Source organism: Colobus angolensis, unplaced genomic scaffold (assembly GCF_000951035.1).
Source record: "Colobus angolensis palliatus isolate OR3802 unplaced genomic scaffold, Cang.pa_1.0 Scaffold129, whole genome shotgun sequence".
Classification (NCBI taxonomy): Eukaryota; Metazoa; Chordata; class Mammalia; order Primates; family Cercopithecidae; genus Colobus; species Colobus angolensis.
In genome coordinates this window covers 1,886,608-1,907,685 of record NW_012114141.1, presented here as the reverse complement: position 1 = coordinate 1,907,685, position 21,078 = coordinate 1,886,608, and the positions used below count along the sequence as shown (strand labels likewise).

The window sequence follows — 21,078 nt, the reverse complement described above, 5'->3', positions numbered from 1 at the left end:
GGTTAAGAGGTTGGGTGATGCAATTGCTTTGTCTGGGTTAGTACTGTGGATTGATCTACCTCTTACCAAGACATCTGGTGCTTCAGTTTCCTTATCTGTCATGTAAGTGTAGTAATTGTACCTCCCTATAAGATTGTTGTGAGAATTAAATTAGATGACACTTGTCAAGCAAGAGAAAGGTGTTTGAGCCTTAGCCAGGGCTCATCAAACATTAGCATTAATATTTTCAACAGATACTCCAAATGCTTGATGAATTTTATAAACACACTTGGCACTGCTTGACAAATACTTGTTTACAGTGTACCATGCTCTAATACAACTATCTTCACAGTTATTTAATGGTAAAAAATAAAAAATTTCATATCATAAATAATTTTTTTTTGCAGAACAAAAGTAAAAATCTTCATTAACAAAATGAAGATCCTGCTAATTATATTTGTCCTAATCATTTGGACTGAAACATTGGCAGACCAGAGCCCAGGTACCAGTGTATTTTATGTTTATTATTATTTAGGAAATATTTTTATACCTCAGTAAACTTTAATAAACAGAGGGAAATAATTTATTTACTAAAAATCAAAGTATGCAGCATTTAGTAATTGTTATACAATATCAAACAAACTTAACTTGTCAAAGACAGCACAAAGCCATAAGAAAAAGTCATGAGTTATGTTGCACCTGGCTAGAAAAATTCAGTTATCCATTGATTTGCTTCAATCTCAATATTACATGTCTCCATGGATTGAGTCAGTCCATTTGTTTATAGATCCATTTGAATCTTGATCTTATAAATGAAAGAAAAGGAACCCCACACAGAAACAAATTCTAAGTATTTCATGACTAAACCATTGCCTTGCTTTCCTTTTACAAGCATGAAATATATATTTACACACAAACACACACACACAGTCATACATCACTTAACAATGGGTGTACTTTCTGCGAAATGCTCATTAGGCCATTTTGTCATTGTGTAAACATCATAGAGTGTAGTTATACTTAGATGGTGTAGCCTACTACACACCTAGGGTATATGATACAGCCTATTGCTCCTAGGCTACAAACCTATACTGCATGTTACTATGCTGAATATTGTAGGCAAGTATAATACAATGGTAAGAATTTATATATCTAAACACATCTAAACACAGGAAAGGCAATACCTTGCACTGCCATATTATGACAGCTATGATGTTATTAGGTGATAAGAATTTTTCAGTTCTATTAGAATCTTTTTTTTTTTTTTTTTTTCTCTGTCACTCAAGCTAGAGTGGAGTGGTGCAGTCTCGGTTCATTGCATCCTCTGCTCCCTCAGCTCAAGCAATCCTTCTGCCTCAGCCTCCCAAATAGCTGGGACTACATAAGCATGCCACCACACCTGGCTAATTTTTATATTTTTTGTAGAGACAGGGTTTCATCATCTTGCCCAGGCTGATCTCAATTTCCTGGGCTCAGGTGATCCTACCACCTTGGTCTTCCAAAGTGCTGGGATTACAGTGTGAGCCCAGCCAGCTTAATTATAACCTTATGAGGACACTATCATATATGCAGTCTGTTGTTGACTGAAATGTCATTATGTCATTGTGAAGCACACGACTGTGGTGTGCGTGTGTGTGTGTGTGTGCACATGTGTCTGTATAGGAAAAGAGAGAGAATGCATGAAAGGCAGGTTTTTCTACTCTATTGTAATTACTAAAAACATCATTCAAAGAAATATTTTTAACTGTGCATTGTCACTGTGTTACTCTAAGATTTCCTGATGAATTTCTGAGTTACCTTGAAAGAGAGAGCCAGTTGTTAGACATTTACTAGCACATTACTAATTCAATAGCAGCATGGCTGACCATGACTGCTAAGGTAGATACTATTGGCATCTCCCTTGCCAGACTTTTCTTGTCTGGATGGTGCACCCACCTCCCAGCTACTGTGAATACTGCTGGCAACAGCTCATGGCTGTGCCCCATTTTCTCAGGGGAACTGTTCTCAGCTTTCCCAGTTAACTAAAAGGTTCTGCCTACAACCCTCTGCTCCTCTTCAACTTCTGGGGATGGTCCGCAGCCAATGACTGACTAATAGGGTAGTACAAAAAACTGGCCCTCTTGCCTCAAAGAGGGACAGCTCTGCTGTAATTTAGGCTCCAGAGCCTCTTGCAGAGCAGGCCAAAGCTAGACCTTACCTGATGACATGCCCTTCTCTGCTTGTTCCCTGTCCTGTCCTGTTTCTCTTACATTGCATGCCCTCAATCAAGCACTTTCATCTGAAATCCTGGTCTTAGACTGTGTTCTGCCACCTGAGACAATTGCTTACTCTATAATGTTTCCAAAAATTGCTGTAGCCCTCAGATGGCTTTGGCCCACTCTTACACTGCTATGAAGAAATACCCGAGAGTGGGTAATTTACAAAGGAAAGAGATTTAATTGACTCACAGTTCCTCATGGTTGGGGAGGCCCCAGGAAAATTATAATCATGGCGGAAGTGGAAGCAAACATGTCCTTCTTCACATGGTAGCAGGAGAGAGAAGTGCCAAGCAAATTGGGAAAGGCCCCTTATAAAACCATCAGATCTCATGAGTACTCACTTACCATCACGAGAACAGCATGGGGGTAAGCACCCCCATGATTCAATTACTCTCTACTGGGTCCCTCCCATGACATGTGGGGATTATGGGAGCTATAATTCAAGATGAGATTTGGGTAGGGACACAGCCAAACCAGTCCAGTCAGGGACTTTCTGGGTTGGTACAGTATCAGAGTTTGGGGTTCCAGAACTAAAAAAAGAAAGAAGTTTATTGTCTCTTGTATATCTGTTGGCTAACTTTACTAAAGCCCTTCTGTTTGACATTTTAGCAAAGGCAATTATCGTTTCTTCTGTTTGACCTCCAAAAGATTATTCTGATACATCAGAATAATCAGATTCTGAAACATCCCTACTTAACACTAGGGCGTAGTCTTAAATAAGTATTGTGATGTAAAATATAAAGGCTGAATGATAACTTTGTTTATGCTTGTTGTTATTTTATTTTGATAGGGCCAGGCCCTGAGTATGCAGATGTTGTGTTTCTGGTGGACAGCTCCGATCACCTGGGACCTAAGTCGTTCCCATTTGTCAAAACATTCATCAACAAAATGATCAACAGTCTCCCCATAGAGACCAACAAATACCGTGTAGCCCTGGCCCAGTACAGCGATGAGTTTCACAGTGAATTCCATCTGAACACCTTTAAAGGCAGGAGCCCCATGCTGAACCACCTCAAGATGAACTTTCAGTTCATTGGTGGGTCCCTGCAGATAGGAAAGGCTCTTCAGGAGGCTCACAGGACCTATTTCTCTACACCCACAAATGGGAGAGACAGGACACAATTTCCCCCAATTTTGATGGTCCTGGCTTCGGCTGAGTCTGAGGATGAAGTGGAAGAGGCTTCAAAAGCCCTGCAGAAAGACGGGGTGAAAATTATCTCTGTGGGGGTGCAGAAAGCTTCTGAGGAAAATCTGAAGGCCATGGCCATGTCCCATTTCCATTTCAACCTTCAGACAATCAGAGACCTCAGCACATTTTCCCAAAACATGACACAGATCATCAAGGATGTAACCAAGTACAAGGAGGGAGCCATCGATGCTGATATGCAAGGTAAGGAAGCCCTTGGTTGAAGAGGTGCCTGATCCCCAGGTGGGTCTACATTTGTCCACCCTCACCTCTTGCAACTCATGTTAGGTTTTCATGATTAGCCATGTTGAAGTATTGGAAACTTCTACACATCATACCTGCTCACTTCTGCCTTTGCTTGTGCCATTTTTTTCTGACAAGAGCTTGATCTTATTGCACTCCTTTGTTTTCTTATAGCTTGAATAACTCCTGTCATCATATAAATCTCATCCCTACATCCTTTTCCTCTTGGAATCTTTCCTTTCTAATTTCTTTTTGGGTTTCAGTTCCTTGCACACAGCTTATGACAGCAGCACTTTCCGTTTAACTATCCATTTCTGTGTTTGTCCTCCTTTCCTTCCCCACCACCACCGAGCAAGAAACAGGTAGCACATGAGGGCAGGATTGACAACTTATCTCTCTATCCTTTGTGCCAAGCACAGTGCTTGACAATGAGCTGGTGTTCTATTTCTTAATGAATTAATACATGAGGATCTTATAGATAAAGAAATAGGATCATTGTCTATTCTCTTTCCTTCACAGTCTTGTTACAGTATGAGGCTCACAATAAATATTCAATAAATGCTTGTGAACTGATATATAGTGATACTCAGTGAGAAGAATGATAACCTTAGAATGAGACACTATTAGTGCATGTTCATATTTTGTGTTCAACCAGGAAGAAGAGGGGATGCCCTCAGTGGTGCAGTAATGCAATTCAGTGGACTGCATTCTGCTGTGTTGAGCCCTGCGTCTACTGTGTTGTCTCATCCTGGACTTTTAGAGTTTAGGACCAAAGACTTTGGAGTCAGGAAGGTCTGAGTTCAAACCCTGGCTTGGCCACTTAGGACATTGAGTCCCTTACTTAACCCTGAGCATCAGTTTCCTTACCTGTAAAGTGAGGATAATAGTGTCTACCATATAATATGAGTGAGGGGGCTTGTATGGAATTTGGCACACTATTTACTGTTAGTAACAACTATTTGCAAATCAATACTGACCTGAGAAGGTCATTCTTGGAATTTGTTTAGCTAACTATGGGGGATTCAGAGTAGATTGGTAGATTTATGAGAATTATTTTTAATTCCATAAATATTTTTGAGCTCTCACCAGGCACCAGGTACTGGAAGGATAGTGTTAAGTAAGACACGCTTTCTGCCTTCTCAGAACTCACAGATGGGTAGTTCTTGGCAAGGTTCAGCTTATCTCTTGGCTAGCTTTCCACACCTGCAGTTCATCTACCTGTGCTTGGAGTCTATGTTTTATGTGAATATGGCGTACTTTACCTTAGATTCCAAATTTGTATAACCAACTGCTTACCTGGCATCTCCTCTTCAATACTCAGTAGTTTCTCGAACTTACCATGTCTGAAACAGAACACAAATCCCCCCTGTAACTTGTTTTTCTCACTATCTTCCCTATCTTGAAAAAAGACACCACCACCATTCACTCAGTCGTTCAGGCCAAAAACCCAGGAGTTTTCACCACTTCCTCTTTTGTTGTCAATACTCACATCCAATTTATCCAGCTTTCTGTTCTACCTCTAAGTCATGTATTAAAACTATCCTTGTCATTCCATCTTAGCAGCTGTAATACTTGCCCAAGAATCCTTATCTCTTTCCTGGACTAGGACCATTGTTTCTTAATTATTATCCCTGAATTCAGTATTTCCTCTCAGCAACTGGAGTGATATTTAAAATATTTAAATAAGATCATGTGACTCCCAGAATATCTGGGCCCTGCTTCCCTCTGGCTTTATCCGTCAGTGTTTCCCCTCACTCATGGACTCCAACTACTCTGGACTTCTTGCTTGTTCCCACCTCTTGCTGCTCTATCTGCCAAAATTCCTCTTCCTTCAGAACTCCACGTGGCTGAATTCCTCTCTCCAGTCATTTCTCAACCCATATGTGATCCTCTCAGAGAGGCCTTCCCTGATTTCTTCATGTCTCAGGTAAGTTAACCCTCCTTTAGCGACACTGTAGTCAGTCAAGTCACCTGTTTTATTTCCTTGCTAGCACTTATTACTATGTGAAATAGTACAATCTAGTTATATACCCTCCCTAGAGAATGTGAACTTCCTGTGGTCAGAGATATTTCTGCTAACTCATCCCTGCATCCCAGTTCTTGAGAGTGGGGGTGGCAGTGGGAAAAGTAGCGGCGACGGTGGACGTGGTGGTTCCTTCACTTCACTAGTAGTGAAGGTAGTGGCGGCAATGGTGGTGGTGGTGGTGGTGGAGGTGGAAGTGATGGCAGTGGTGGTGGTGATCATACCAGTGGTGATGGTGGTCATGGAGATAATAGTCGTGGTGGTCATGGGATATGGTAGGGAAATTGATCAGAAGCATTCTTCAGATAGAGGGAACAGCATATGGAAAGCTTTTGAAGTCAAAGACCTTGTACGTGTTGTTTAGAATTTTGATCTTTTGTTCACTAAAAGAAAACAATACTGTCTACATCCATCATGACTACCTCTATCCTAACTAATGTGCTTGACAATGTAAAAAGTACCTTTCTCTCTCTGGGCCAGTGGTGTATACTAATCCTCACACTTTTTCTCTCTCCATAGTTCCCTTCCCCATATCCTGTCAGAAAGATTCACTTGCTGACCTCGTGTTCCTGGTGGATGAGTCACTTGGGACCAGAGGAAATTTAAGGCATCTTCAGACCTTCCTGGAGAACATTACCAGCTCCATGGATGTGAAGGAAAATTGCATGCGACTTGGACTGATAAGTTACAGCAGTAGTGCCAAGACTATTTCTTTTCTTAAATCAAGCACAACCCAATCTGAATTTAAGCAGCAAATCAAGAATCTTTCCATCCAAGTTGGGAAATCCAATACAGGGGCTGCCATTGAGCACATGAGAAGAGACGGCTTCTCAGAGTCATATGGCAGCAGAAGAGCACAGGGAGTGCCTCAGATTGCAGTCCTGGTCACCCACAGACCATCAGATGATAAGGTGCGTGATGCTGCACTGAACCTTCGGCAAAAACTCAAAACAGTGTTTGCCTTGAGCATCCAAGGGGCTAACAATACCCAGTTACAAGAAATAGTGTCTTACCCTCCAGAACAGACAATTTCCATGCTGAAGTCCTATGCAGACTTAGAAACTTATAGTACAAAGTTCCTTAAAAAACTCCAGAATGAAATATGGTCCCAAATTTCCACTTACGCTGAACAGAGGAACCTTGATAAAACTGGTATGTTTTTAAAAATACTTTTCTAATTATAAAAGTAATATAAGTGGTTACCTAGGACTGAGTAGCGGGGGAGTGAGGATCAACTGTAATTGGATAAAGGAACTTTCAGGAGTTGTGGGAATGTTCTAAAGCTAGATTTTGGTGATGCCCATACAACTTCATACATTTATCAAAAGTCATCGAACAATACACTTACAAGAGATCAATTTTATAACATGTAAATCATACCTCAATAAAATGTAAAATATATATGTTAATTATAAAATACCATAATAGTATGGCTTGACATACAGAAGAAAATAGAATCACCTCTAACCGTTAATACTTTTCATGTTGTCTTTAGTCTCTTCCATCCCTCTCTTTTTCTCTCCCTCCCTTCTCCCATCCCTCCACCCCCTCTCCCTCTCTGTCTTCCTTTCATTCATGCACACACAGACACAGAGTTTTTAAAAATGATATCACATTGTATATATCAGTGCTGTCCAACAGACCTTTCTGTGATGCTGGAAATGTTCTTTATCTGCGCTGTCCACTAGGTCAGCCACCAGCCACATGTGGCTACTAAGCACTTGAAATGTGACTAGTGTGATGGAGGAACTGAATTTTCAATGTCATGTAGTTTTAATTCATTTTAACTTTAATAGCCAGGTGTGTCTAGTGGCTGTCATACTGAACAGTATAGGCAGAGAGTTGGGTAACTTTTATTAGTTACAACTATATTTGGGTGTGACCACAGAAGAAACCAAAATTACAGTGATTGAAACAGGGTAAGATTATTTTTTCTGTTTCACAAGTAAGTCCAGAGGTAGGCAGACTGAGCTAGTCTGGTACACCACAGTGTCAGAGACCCTGTCTTTTTCCACATTATTTTTTGCTGTTCATGGGCTTAATTCCTAGGATTGTTGTCCAAAATAATGGCTCCAGGCATCACCCTCACATCCAGAAAGCAAGAAAGACAAAAGGGAAGAAAAGGCAGGGCTCTTCACCTTTTCTTCAAAGATGCTCCCGAAAGTTATGTGTACCATTTCTGCTTATATCCCATTGGCCAGCACTTGGTCACATGTCACACCTAAGTTATGAAAATGGGAGCTGGGAAATGTGACCTTTATTTGGGGAAGTCAAGCACCTAGGTTAAAACTGGCAGTTCAATTGGTGTAAAGAAGGAGAAAATGGATATTGGAGATAACTAGTAATATCTGCCTTACCCACTTTTCCATCATCTTGATATGATGATAGTTTGTCTGTTTCCCTAAATATTCTTTTGAAACAATTCCTTTAGGTTGAGAAAAATATTCCATGTAATAGATATACCATATTTAAAAAAACATATCTTAAATTGTTGGATATATAGGCCAATGTTTTGTTTTTGTAAAAGTCTTGCAGGGACATCCTTTTACCTGTATTTTCATGCACAGTCATGGTTATTATCTGACATTTTGATCCTATTTTTTTCTTCTATCATTCCAGTGAAGGATCTTCTAGTTAAGATTCTTTGTGAATCTGCTATAGTTTTACTGAGCTCTTTTCAAAAGTACATGCCAAGAGATACTTAATATGACTTTGAGCTTATCTAATTCTGAGATATCTGCTGTCTTCACACATTTTCTCTGTAGAGAAAATGCTTCCAGGCAATTGAAACTGGAATTTGGCAGCACGTAACATGGAAAGGAATTTTAATGTTCCAATGATATTGAAGGCTAATTTTAAACTCAGACCAGCTTCAATGTAATACTGTTATTAGGGCATAGAAGGGATGTGTGACATAGTCTCTCTCAGAAGTTTGCAGTGATGCCACAAAAAAACCATTGTTGTCATTACAGAAATTGTAAATGGGAAGATGTGGGACCCAAGCTAGGGCACAAGGCCTCACTATGTAACTCCTTAGTAATCCAGTTGTTTTAAAATGTTGGTACCTGACTTAGGTTGGGCTCCTCAGAAGCAGATGCCAGGTAACAATTCACATGAAATTGATATATTAGGAAGCGTAACCAGGAAAAAAAAAAAAAGGAAATTGGTAGGAAAATGAGGAAATGGGAATAGAAAGGAAAGGACAATAAGAAAAGTCCCATGGATAGTAATGTTAGCTCAATTCCATGGTGTCATTCTAGAGACAGTGTATATCAAACGTCAGAGTTGTCCCAGGCAAGGAAAAAAAAATATGTAACTAGAGAATTTACATTTAAGCACATGCAGGGAATGTAAATTTCTGGACACTTCTGGTTCAAGTGCCAGGCAAAGAAGTTTCCAGAACTCAGGGGCAGCTCACCCACAGATATAGCATTTGCCATTGAGAGTGAAAGCAAAGCACTAGCAGCCAGTTTGCATAAAAATGGTAAGAGATTTGAGAAAATATAGGCGAAAACACCAACAGTGTCTGTTGTAAACTTAGAGTCTTTTGAGGAGCTTGTTAATAATTCAGTTGCCCAAGCATCACTCTAAAACTACTGGATTGGTCTCTGAGGGTAGGACCTGGGCCCATGCATTTTAGTGAGCTCCCTAATTAACTCAGGCTAGCAACATTTAAGACCTACCACCTTAGTGATGTTCCTGTGGTCTAGAATGTGGTGGCCAGCTTTGCAATTTCAGAATGATCAACGCTCAGAGAAAAATCTATAGCTGGCTTAGTCACTGCTATATCCACTACATCTGGCACATAGTAAGTGTTCATTTTTTATTCCATAAAACTTCATTAAATCAAGGCTAAACTCACATTAATCAAACTCAAGCGACTGATGTATGGAAAAAGAATGACAATTCTCTACGTAAAAATGAGAGCTATTAATGCCCAGGGGCTTGGACATTCACATCTTCCAAGTGGTACATTCTCTCCCTATAGACATGCCAAATTAGAAGCTAAATTGTAATCAAAAGTCTGCGTGGGGTTGTGGAATCAGAACAAGAGAGTTATTGTAGTTTTATAATTGAAATGTTTAGTAGCATTCAATTGGGCAGATGTTTCTACTTTAAAATTAAATACATACATCTATATTTTTATATATATCTGTATATATGAATGCACAGGTGAGGCCTTGAGCCAAGGGACACATTCTTTGGCACTGTTTAATTGAAATTTTGTAGTGATAGAAATATTCTCTGTCTATGCTGTCTAATAAGTTAGCTGCTAGTTATATGGAGCTGTTAAGTACTTGAAATGTAGGTAGTGTATTCAAGGAGATGACTTTTAATTTTATTTGATGTTGGATAGTTTAGATTTACATTTTAATGGCAACATGTGACTAGTGGCTAGTGTCTTAGATAGCACAGCCCTAGGCAGGGATGGATGGGCATTGCTGCAGTTACCTACTCACATTTTTCTCTCCCTCATTGCTGATCACCACTACCTTTCTTTTGCTCAAGACTTAATTCTTCTTTATTAGATATATAAATTAATGCATTCTGGTTACTTTCAAGTTTTGTTGGCCTGGGATCAATCCTGTCTTCTGCAGATAACCACTTATCTTTGCCCTAATGCTTTATGTATTGATTTTATAGTTCATTTCTCAGGGTCAGATTTCTTTTCAGTATATCTGATTTCCTAAGGAGCAACTGCTGTGGGCTGAAGTAGTGTCAATAGCTACAAATTACCTAAGAGCTGTCAAGAAAACCAGATAATGACACACACAACCCAAAATTTTGAAAATATGTTATTTCTCTTACCCGGTTTCTATAAGTGACTACATAAAGTAGTAAACAGACTGCTAAGAAAGCAAAAGTAGTTTTTCATAGATTCAGCTTAACAAAGGAAGGAACATTGAGAAGTATTTTATTAAAAAAAAAAAATCGAACTCCTATGATATGCCAGGCCTACTGGGCAGAAGCAGAGAAATAAACAAAGTCTTTGTCCTCATGGATTACATTCTGTGGTAAGAAACAGGCCATGCTCATGAATAAATGAAGAAGGTAACTTCAGAAAGTAACATAAAGAAAATAAACACTGTAGGAAGATAGACAATGACAGGTGTGCTTTAGATAGGGGGAAGTGAAGCCCTTTTTAAAGAGATGACTTGATAACATCCATGATGAGAAGGAAGCAGCCATGTGAATATTTGGGGGAAAGAATATTTCAAGAAGAGAGGAGGGTACGTGCAAAGACCCAGGGACACGTTCTAAAAACAGAATGAAGCCCAATGTGGTTGGAGCACAGTGAGTGAGATGAAGAATTGCTGGAAATAGGGTCAGAGAGAAAAGCAGGAGACAAGATAGGGCCAAGTTTTAGTTTTTAAGTTCCAAATGCAATGATAGATCATTTAAGAGGAAGAACAATGTGATCTAAGTTTAGCTTTAAATATCTTGTTCTAGTTGCTCTGGGAAGAAGAGATTATTGGTGAAGTAAGAGTAGAAGATCATCAATCCCATGCCTTTTTTCAAGAAATGATAGGACATAAACTGTCTAAGAAGGCAAGTGTCAATGCTAGAAAAACTAACTTGGAGCCTTGAGTCTTGGGAATTTGGTCTTTACTCTTTAATTTACTAGTTACGTGACCTTAGACAAACCACTACGTTTTGCCCTGTTTCCATTTTCTCACAAGGTTGTTGTACATTTCAAAGGAGAAAATGGCCATGAGTGTGCTTAATGAAGTGTGCAGGCTCTATGCAAAAATGAAATCTTCGTTCTTTAGAAATGCCTCAACCTCATGTTACTTCACAAACCCTCTTGCAAAGTTCTCTCTAGGTTCTCTAATTTACAGAGAATACACTTTGTTTTCCAGGCTGTGTGGATACCAAAGAGGCTGATATCCATTTCCTCATTGATGGCTCAAGCAGCATCCAGGAGAAAGAGTTTGAACAAATCAAGAGATTTATGTTGGAAGTGACAGAAATGTTTAGCATTGGCCCAGACAAAGTCTGAGTTGGAGTTTTGCAGTATTCAGATAATACAGAAGTAGAATTTTATATCACTGACTATTCTAATGACATTGACTTAAGAAAGGCTATTTTTAACATTAAGCAACTAACTGGTAGAACTTATACTGGGAAAGCTCTGGATTACATGCTACAGATAATAAAAAATGGAAGTAAGGATAGAATGAGCAAGGTTCCCTGTTACCTCATTGTGTTGACTGATGGGATGTCCATGGACAGAGTCGTGGAACCTGCTGAGAGACTAAGGGCTGAGCAAATCACCATTCATGCAGTTGGCATTGGGGCAGCTAATAAAATAGAACTACAAGAAATTGCTGGGAAAGAAGAAAGGGTTAGCTTTGGGTAGAACTTTGACGCCTTGAAAAGCATAAAAAATGAAGTTGTTCGTGAAATCTGCACTGAAAAAGGTAAGCAAAACAAAAAAGGCTTTATTCTCCACATTTCATCAATTGCTTAGGCAGATTAATGGCCAGGCTGAGACAAGGCCTGATGTGACCAGCTGTCTGGATAACATTTTGCTAGCTTCCTTTATCACCTTGGGGCTATTCAGCCCCTCACTTTTAAACCAAATGCCAAGACTGGAGAATCTCTCTATAAACAGTTGCCCCAAGGCCATCTTGGAAGCCATAAGTGGGAAAATTGCTAAGAATGTTGGGGCCTTGACAAAGCCCACCACTGTGAAGTGAAAAAGATTCTATTCTGCATGTGAGGTGTGCGTGTGTTTATGTATGTGCATACACAGATGAGTACAGGGGAAGTACAGTGTTTGTGTGTGCACACTTGGGTACAGCGGAAGGAAAATGGACTTTGGCTCTAGATAGCTTAGGGTTTGTCTCACATACTTCCACTTGAGCCTGGAACATTGTCATTTATAAAATGAGGATAACACCTCCATCAGAGAATCCTTATAGGTTGAGCACCATAAATGCTGACCATTATTTTTATATTAAATGCATATCAAGTATATATGTAATAATTGTTCATTTTTCTTTATAACAAAAACACATATTTGCATTTTTGTTCTAATTAGAGATTAAGTACCAAAAGTTAGGAGAAACAATTTGCAAATTTCCGTATCTCGTTGTTTGTTATTTCTATTATTAATAATGGCCACTTACACCACTTACTAGTTAAGTAATAGTTATTAGTTAAGTGGCCAACTAATAACTTATTAGTTATTAGTATTAGCACATGAAAATATTGCCTGCTGAGAAGCACATTAATTTACTGATAAAGAGGAAAGATGCTAGAGTCAGAGTCAAGGTTCACACCCTAGCTTTACCACTGATGAGCCATGACCTTGAATAACTTACTGTCTACTTGCCTTGGTTTCCTTGTTTGTAGGCTTATTGTGAAGCTTAATGGTGATAACACACATGGAGCAGTTAGAGGAGTGCTTGGAACATAATAAGCGCTACACAACAGTTAGCTGTTGCAGAAAGTGGTTAAGGTGTTCACTGATGAGGAAAGGAAGAGAATTCTCACTTATTTGAACTTACTAAAGTGAAAACATGTTTAAATTTTCTCTGAGCCACTAAAAAACAAAAATAAAAAATAAGTAAGCAAATAAATAGCATTAATAACAAAATCCTAAGTAAGTAACAATTTTGTTCATTTTTCTCCCTGTTACAGACAGTAACAGAGTTGAGTCTTTAGGATGTCTTAGAAAGAGTGCAAGAATAAAAGATTCCCCAATGTTTCCTGGAGTTGATGCTAAGAAAAGTAAAAGGATTCCAGGAAGCATAAAGTAGGTTGTATCTCAGATCCTTTCAAGGGAGAAGGTCCTGGACCAATCTAGGGAGGTACAGTATATCCCTTGCACTTCAGGTAGTTGCAGTTGAAGTAGTCAGCCTGAGCACTATCATGCCTGGAGGAGGAGATAAGTTGTGGACAAGGAAATGAGTCATAAAATGGCTATCAGAGAAGCAGGAAAACAAAGGAGCCAAAGCTTCCAGAGCTAGAAAAACACTAACGAGTCTCAGAGCAGATGCAGATGGAGTGAGGCACAGTGTATTAACAGGGTGCAGGTTAAGCTACAATAGCGAAAAGACCCCAGACTACACAGCACAGAGTCTTATTTTTCTCTTACATCATAGTTTAGGGTGAATAGTCCAGGTCTAGTAGAGAGGCTATGTGTTCCATCCTCAACATATAGCTTCCATCTTTAGGTCAAAACTGAAGATCCGGTTCTTATCACCTCCTGTCCATGGAAAGGCAGAAAGGACCAAGGGAGCCTACCACACTCAACTGTTTTAATGTAAGACCCAGAAGTGGCCAGATCACTTTTGCTCATACCTTTTGGTTAAAACTTAGACACAACGCCACAGCTAGCTCCAAGGCAGGCTGGGAAATACAATCTTTAGATGGACAATCATCTGCCTATCTAAAATTTTATTAACATAGAAGAATGGAAAGATAGATATTCAGGGACATGAAGTAGTTTCTGTCACAAATAGATACCAGGAGGTAGATCCTGTGAATACTAAACTGTATGTAAAAGCCTATTTCTTTTATATGTGTTACGTGGAAGAGAATCTTCCACACTTCACCACAGTGGTCAAGGCCACTCTATCAAGGCCACAAACATCTTCAGCAATTTCTCCTCTTATGACTTTCAAGATGGTTCTGAGGCAGCTTGAATCTTAAAATGGTGGTGTAGTCCACCTGGTGGATCAGAATGTGACCTTACACATTTATTAAGTGATAGTTAACATCTTTTCATTTTTTAAATATATGGCTGATGCTGTGTTTATTTTCAGGAAGCATGGGATAGACTTCAGAGTGTTGAGGGAGAAACTGTAAGAGGAAGGCAGGCAGAGATTACAGATAGAAAAAGGGATTAAGACTAAAAAGATATATGCTAAAGATAATATATTTACATATATACGCAAAACATATGTATCATGAATTAATACTGTTTTTAATAGATTATAGAAATTGGTTTTATATATGTACATATGTCTATATTATATATAGAACAATGAATGTACATACATATGTGTGTATATATGTGTGTGTGTATATATACATATGTATATGTTCATTTCCAATCAGGCTGTCTAAAGTTTATGTATAAAGGAAGAGTCCATGTTGAATGAGGATATGCTTACTGAAGCACTTATCTCTAGTAAAACTTTTTCTTCAATTTCTAATATTGATTTATAGTGTTTATGAAATCACTTAGAATTATCCCAGAAAATAATGCTGTTTAAAAATTATTTGAAATTGTGTTTCTCCAGAATATACATAAAACCCTGGAGTGTTAGTACTATGAGTGCAAGGAATTGATTGCTTTGGCTCTGGTTCCTTTTTGGTATCACTACTGCATCCTTAACACATGGCTGGATGCTTGGCATTTTATACACCTCAAAATTATGAATTAATTAATTAAATATGAATAAATGAGTTATGCATGCATGCATGAATGAATAAATACACATTTTGGAAGTTGCATTTCTGCTTCAGGGTTCTAGTCAACCAGCTTCTACTAAAGAAGCAAATACAATTTTCAAACGTAACAACAGTTGCTTGAGTTAATTTTCAATGTTTTCACATTAATGCATTTGTTTCTGCCTTAATGCCACTTTTTGAGAACCATTCCAACCTGGTTATTTCTGATCTTTTTTTTTTTGTAACATGCAGGATGTGAAGACATGAAGGCTGACATCATGTTTCTGGTGGACAGTTCTTGGAGTATAGGAAATGAAAATTTTAGGAAAATGAGAATCTTCATGAAAAATCTGTTAACTAAGATTCAAATTGGTGCAGACAAAACCCAGATTGGCGTTGTTCAGTTCAGTGATAAAATTAAGGAAGAGTTCCAGCTCAATAGATACTTTACACGGCAAGAAATTTCTGATGCAATAGATAGAATGTCTCTCATCAATGAAGGCACTTTCACTGGAAAGGCACTAAATTTTGTAGGTCAATACTTCACCCACTCAAAGGGGGCCCGTTTGGGAGCCAAAAAATTTCTCATCCTCATCACAGATGGAGTAGCTCAGGATGATGTGAGAGATCCTGCTAGAATTCTTCGGGGCAAAGATGTGACCATCTTCTCTGTAGGAGTATACAATGCCAATAGATCTCAACTAGAAGAGATCAGTGGGGATGGCAGCCTAGTTTTTCACGTTGAGAACTTCGATCATCTGAAGGCACTAGAAAGGGAACTTGTCTTTCGTGTGTGTGCTCTCCATGGTAAGTGCCCCTGTTATCTGTCAGGACTCAAGGATGTGAGCTGTTGACTTTATAATGAGAAACAGTATATGGCACTCTGGCCCTGGCCTCCACCTGGACTTTAATGTTAAGTTTTAGTCTTCTTTATGTTATATTAAAATGCCTGTGACCTCCAGGGATGTTTCAGACTAACAATTTTGGCATCTAGTTTGGCACAAGTTAGTATGGCGTTGGTGACTTCAAGTATATTCCAAAAAGATCCCAGAATTTTACTTTAAACTTCCAAATGTTTAACACTCACATATCTGGATTTTCCAGAGCCAGTTTTGAATCCCAAATTATTTTCTAGAATTGTTTCTTGGCTATCTATAGCCATTGTTAAGCAGAAAATAACTAGAAATACAATTTTGTCTTTCTTTTAGTTAAATTTTATCTAGTATCCTAAGCACCACCCACCAAGAAAACCCTGGGCATTTTAAAGATAGTTTATTTTCATTACTTCACATTATTATTCTTAACCTCTATCAACTGGATATTTTATATTTGTCTGTTCATGTATCCATCCCTTTGGAAAATTGTAATTTGTCACTTTTCTGATTACTTGAGGTCATCATTTTATTCTTACAAATTGTAGTGCTTTTAAAATTGTACTGCACAACCTTCAGTTTGAGCCTATCAATTTTAATGTCTTTTGAATGAGAGCTTTCTCTCAATCCACACATAGACTGAAACACCTATGTTTTAAAATCTATCATGTGCTATTTTCTGTGTTTTGGATACAACTAAGAAAACAAACCAAAGTAAGTTTGTTTTGTGTTGTTCCTCTGGCAACATAGAGATTTTCATTGGACTTTATTCGTCAAAATTGTGCATGTGGAATTTCCAGAAACTTAACAAAATGTCTTATAAACATGTAAGTGTTAGGTGATAGTTCTAAAGTTTCCTTGGTAACCGCTTAATTGGAATTTTTTTCTTCCCCCAAAGGTGGCAGTGATTCCAAAACTCTTGATAATGTTGGGAGGTGTGCCTAAAGGCTATAGCTTCAACTTTGAAACCTGCAAGGCTCTTCTTGGCATTTCTTCATTTTGATTAATGTAAATGTGGAGGTCTTGTCTACAGCATAACCTGAAATTCATCTGACTCATGCATTAGATTGTCTCCTAAGTATCAGGTCATGACTAGTCACCAGTTCTGGGTGGGTCATTGACCAAGGGTTTTATAGATACAACCTGGGGATATTCACAGTATCAGCAACTTAAAAAATTTAAGACTTTATTATTAGAAATAAGAGTTGACAATTAGCTAGGCAGGTGGAAAGTGGAGAAAGCAAATCTTTGGAATACATGCGCATAAGTTATTGAGGGAAGGAAAAGAGTGGGGAAGGAGTCCACACTTTGGAAAGCCAGCCAAAACAGTCACTTGTCTTATAATGTGGAGGAGGGTTTGGGGTCAGGGAAGAAGTGATAGGAGTTTTTGCTCTCCTCCTACTTGGGGCCACTCCTTTCTGAGTTCTAATTGAAAACGTCAGGGAGAAAAGCATAAATAACTGCAGAGAGACATGATACACAGGGATGGTTTGTATACCTGAGGGTCCAAAGATACCTGGAGCCAGAGGGAGTAGGGTAAAACCACCAAGTTATACAGTGAGCTCCTGAGCTTTCCATGATAGCAGGTCAGTTTGGCAAACATCAGTATGTCTTACCATTACATTGACATTGAACTAGCTTCTAACATTGCCTTTCAGTTGAAAGCCTGCTTAGTAAAAGACGTTACATGTTCTAATGAGATATAGCAAAATAGAGTGGTGTGGCATAAGGACCACTGATCCTGGAGTGATATAGATAGGGTACAAATGTCCTTGGAGTCATGATGTAGGCAAGTTGCACTTCTCTGAGCCTTGGCCTTTTTTTTTTTCTATAAAATGGCAGCAGCCCCCTCTAAGAACTAAGTGAGATGTAGTGTCTGACACATGGTAGACTCACGGCAAATGCTAGTTTGCTTCCCTTCTCAGCACCCTGTGTAGAATGCACTGCAGAAAGTTTGTGACTCCTGTTTTCGTCTTCTTTCGGATTGTAAAAGGATTACAGGACTAGACGTTGTGTTTGTGCTGGATCATTCAGGTAGCATAAAAAAACAATATCAAGATCACATGATTAGCCTAACTATCCATTTGGTGAAGAAAGCAGATGTTGGCAGAAACGGAGTTCAGTTTGGAGCCCTCAAATACTCTGACCAACCTAACATCCTTTTCTACCTTAATACGTACTCGAACAGATCAGCAATAATTGAGAATCTGAGGATGCGCAGGGACACTGGAGGGAACACCTACACTGCCAAGGCTCTCAAGCATGCAAATGCCCTGTTTACAGAGGAGCATGGCAGCTGCATCAAGGAAAATGTGAAGCAGATGCTGATTGTCATCACTGATGGGAAATCTCGTGACCATGATCAGCTCAATGACACAGCATCAGAACTGAGAGACAAAGGCATCACCATCTTTGCAGTGGGTGTAGGAAAGGCCAACCAAAAGGAATTTGAGGGTATGGCAGGGAATAAAAACAATACTATCTATGTAGATAATTTTGACAAACTGAAAGCTGTTTTCACACTTGTTCAAGAAAGTATGTGTACTGAAGCACCAGAAGGTAAGTTGTTACTTTTAAAGTTTCTATGGGGGTAACAATAAAAACTTAAATAAAAAGTAGATCGTAAGTCTCAGGTCTCCGATTGCCTGGATGTTATGGACTGAACATTTCTCTGCTCAGGCTATCAGTTTTCTCATCTCTAAAAGAAATGAGTTGATTGAACAAGATCCCAAAGTTTCCTTCCCACCACAGCATGCACTGAAGAGATTATACAGGAAAGTTCCAGATGCATTCCCTGGCATTTTGCTACTCTGTTGCCTTTTTCTGGCAGAAAGAAATTCTTCTTAGGGTTGTATTCACCTTACCCCATGTAATGGCTGCTCATCGTGCTCCATTTGGTTAATGGTCTCAGTGTAGCCACTGGACATCAGTTTCAGGCCAAACTCAAGTGGAAAGTTTCATGGTTTAAATGGATAGACTTTTGTCTTCAAAGATCCAGGCCCTCTAAATGGGATCATAGGCATTCTAGAGAGACATCAAAATTCAAGTGGTATGATGTGCTTTTCTGTGTAAGTGCCACCAGAACAGAGGGCAGGATATGAGAGTTGAACGTGGGGTAATGGAAGCTGGCTGAGAGAAACAGGGAGGGAAGGGAACTGAGATGATTACCAGCTACCATTGAAGTTGGTAGGCTGGTGACATCACATTTAAGTGAGGACAGGGTGAGATTTACCACTTGTGGTCTCAAAAGCAGTACAGACTGATAAGTAACCCAGGAAGGGCTGCTGTGCCTAATTGGAAGGTCCGAATTCTTGTGATTTGTGTATTGACCCAGTCCTCCCAATCTGGCAAATGAAATAATCAACTTTTGAATTTCCTTTCTTCTTTGCTTCCTTCCTCCCTCCTTTCTCTTGTTTCTTTCCTCATTTATTCCTTCCTTTCTACCAATAAGAAGCTCACTTTTGTAACTAATATAAATCATGTTTCTAAAACTGACATTAACCCACTTCCATATTTGTAACTTGTCCAACTCCAGACAAAACCTTCCCTCAAATCCTGTGTCAGATCAGCATTTGCTTGGCTAAATAAAACTATGCCTGACCACCATAGCTTTACCTTACTTAAGTAAGCAATTAATTCATCTTCTTGGTTTCAGATATTGAATGATGGTATCATCTTCACCCAAGGAAAATTATGATTTTTCTCAAGACAGCAGGACCACCCCAGTTCTTCTGCCCATTCCATCCTCTCCCTGGACTCTCACCCTGAAGCGTAGGCTTCCCTCCCTCAGTCCTGACACCTGCCAGTCCACTTAACACTGAGTGTTCTTTCTCCTACACACTGGATGCGGTCACTCTTCTGCTTACAGTTTTTTGTTTTTTGTTTTTTTGGAGGCCTCCCTGTGCCTTTGGAACAATTTCCAAACTCGTGAGCTCTATCTAGCCCCTACCCACCTCCCCAAGCTCACTGATCACCTCTCTCCTCTTCAAATCTACCCCGTCCTTCTGAAATTCCTCCACATCTTTGTCCACACTATCCTGCCCACCATGACCACTCCAGCCCACCACTGTGCCTGCCTACATCTCACTTTTCTGTCAAGTTTCAGTCTTTGTGTGCTAGTTTCCTGGCCCAAAACCTGACCTCATGTCCCCACTGTATCCCCCAACTCTCACACCTTCTATTTTCCAAGTGGTAGAAATTGACACATATTTGCTGTTTTCCTACCTGTATCTGTCACAAGACTACAAGCTCTGCAGGCAGGCTTAATCTCATTTCTTTGGGGTGTCCTCCAAATCTAGTACATTACTAAGACTACAGTCTTTTCCTAGGAGTGTGAAGGCTGTTTTATTCTCATTTCCCATGGCTACATTTTTGAGGTAGTGCTGAAATGGAGTTTGGGATGCAAGATGTTTATTAGGAATCCACACCTGCAAAATAAATAGGGAAAGCAAGATGGACCAAATAACTCAAAATAGTGACATAAGCTAAACAAAGCTCCAAACCTAGCAGAGAGCTCTGAAGCAAATATTGCCCATGAGAGCTGTCCAGCATCAGCCTGAAACGGCTGGGACTGAGGGAGAACTCCCTTCCCACTTTGTGCCTGGACGTGGTGGCCCTAAGAAGGGCATGACTTTTGGCAAGGCATCTCTCTATAGTGAGACAGACCCCGAAAGTGCTGACAGCTGGAAGCTGTCTACTGCCTGCCCATACTCCCATAGCTGGGAAGTAAGTTCTTCCTTGCAGGTCTATCCAGGCAGCCACCGTCTTTGTGTCTGCCACACCACACTTATAAGGAATTGTGTGACCATGAGTAACCTACTGTCTCAATTACCTTTAGTAATCACCGTAGTGCTGCTCCTACCACAGCCATTGAGTTTGGTTGGAAGTGAGTGTAGAAATGTCCCTTCGATTTTGGGACATTTCAGATTGGACTTCAGGGAGTTGACCGTATGCTCTATTTACTAGCCATTCACACTTCTTCTGAGAAATTCTAACATTTGAGTCATGGTATTTTTAAAAAGCATTGCAGTAGAAAAAAGTGCTAAATTTAAGGATAAAAAGGATCTAGAGGTCCAGATACCAGCTCCACTCCATAGTAACTGTGTGCTCTTA

At 39.5% G+C, this 21,078-nt stretch overlaps 1 protein-coding gene across 1 annotated transcript in view; it reads left to right on the top strand.

Annotated features, from left to right (window-relative positions):
* Positions 1 to 414: 414 nt before the first annotated feature.
* The window catches only part of COL6A5 (collagen, type VI, alpha 5), a 94,992-nt gene continuing 74,328 nt past the window's right edge, over positions 415 to 21,078 (top strand). Inside the window, 6 exon segments of the mRNA XM_011933773.1 lie at positions 415 to 481; positions 3,028 to 3,627; positions 6,209 to 6,841; positions 11,551 to 12,111; positions 15,347 to 15,900; positions 17,949 to 18,525. Coding sequence (XP_011789163.1) covers positions 415 to 481; positions 3,028 to 3,627; positions 6,209 to 6,841; positions 11,551 to 12,111; positions 15,347 to 15,900; positions 17,949 to 18,525 — 2,992 coding nt within the window.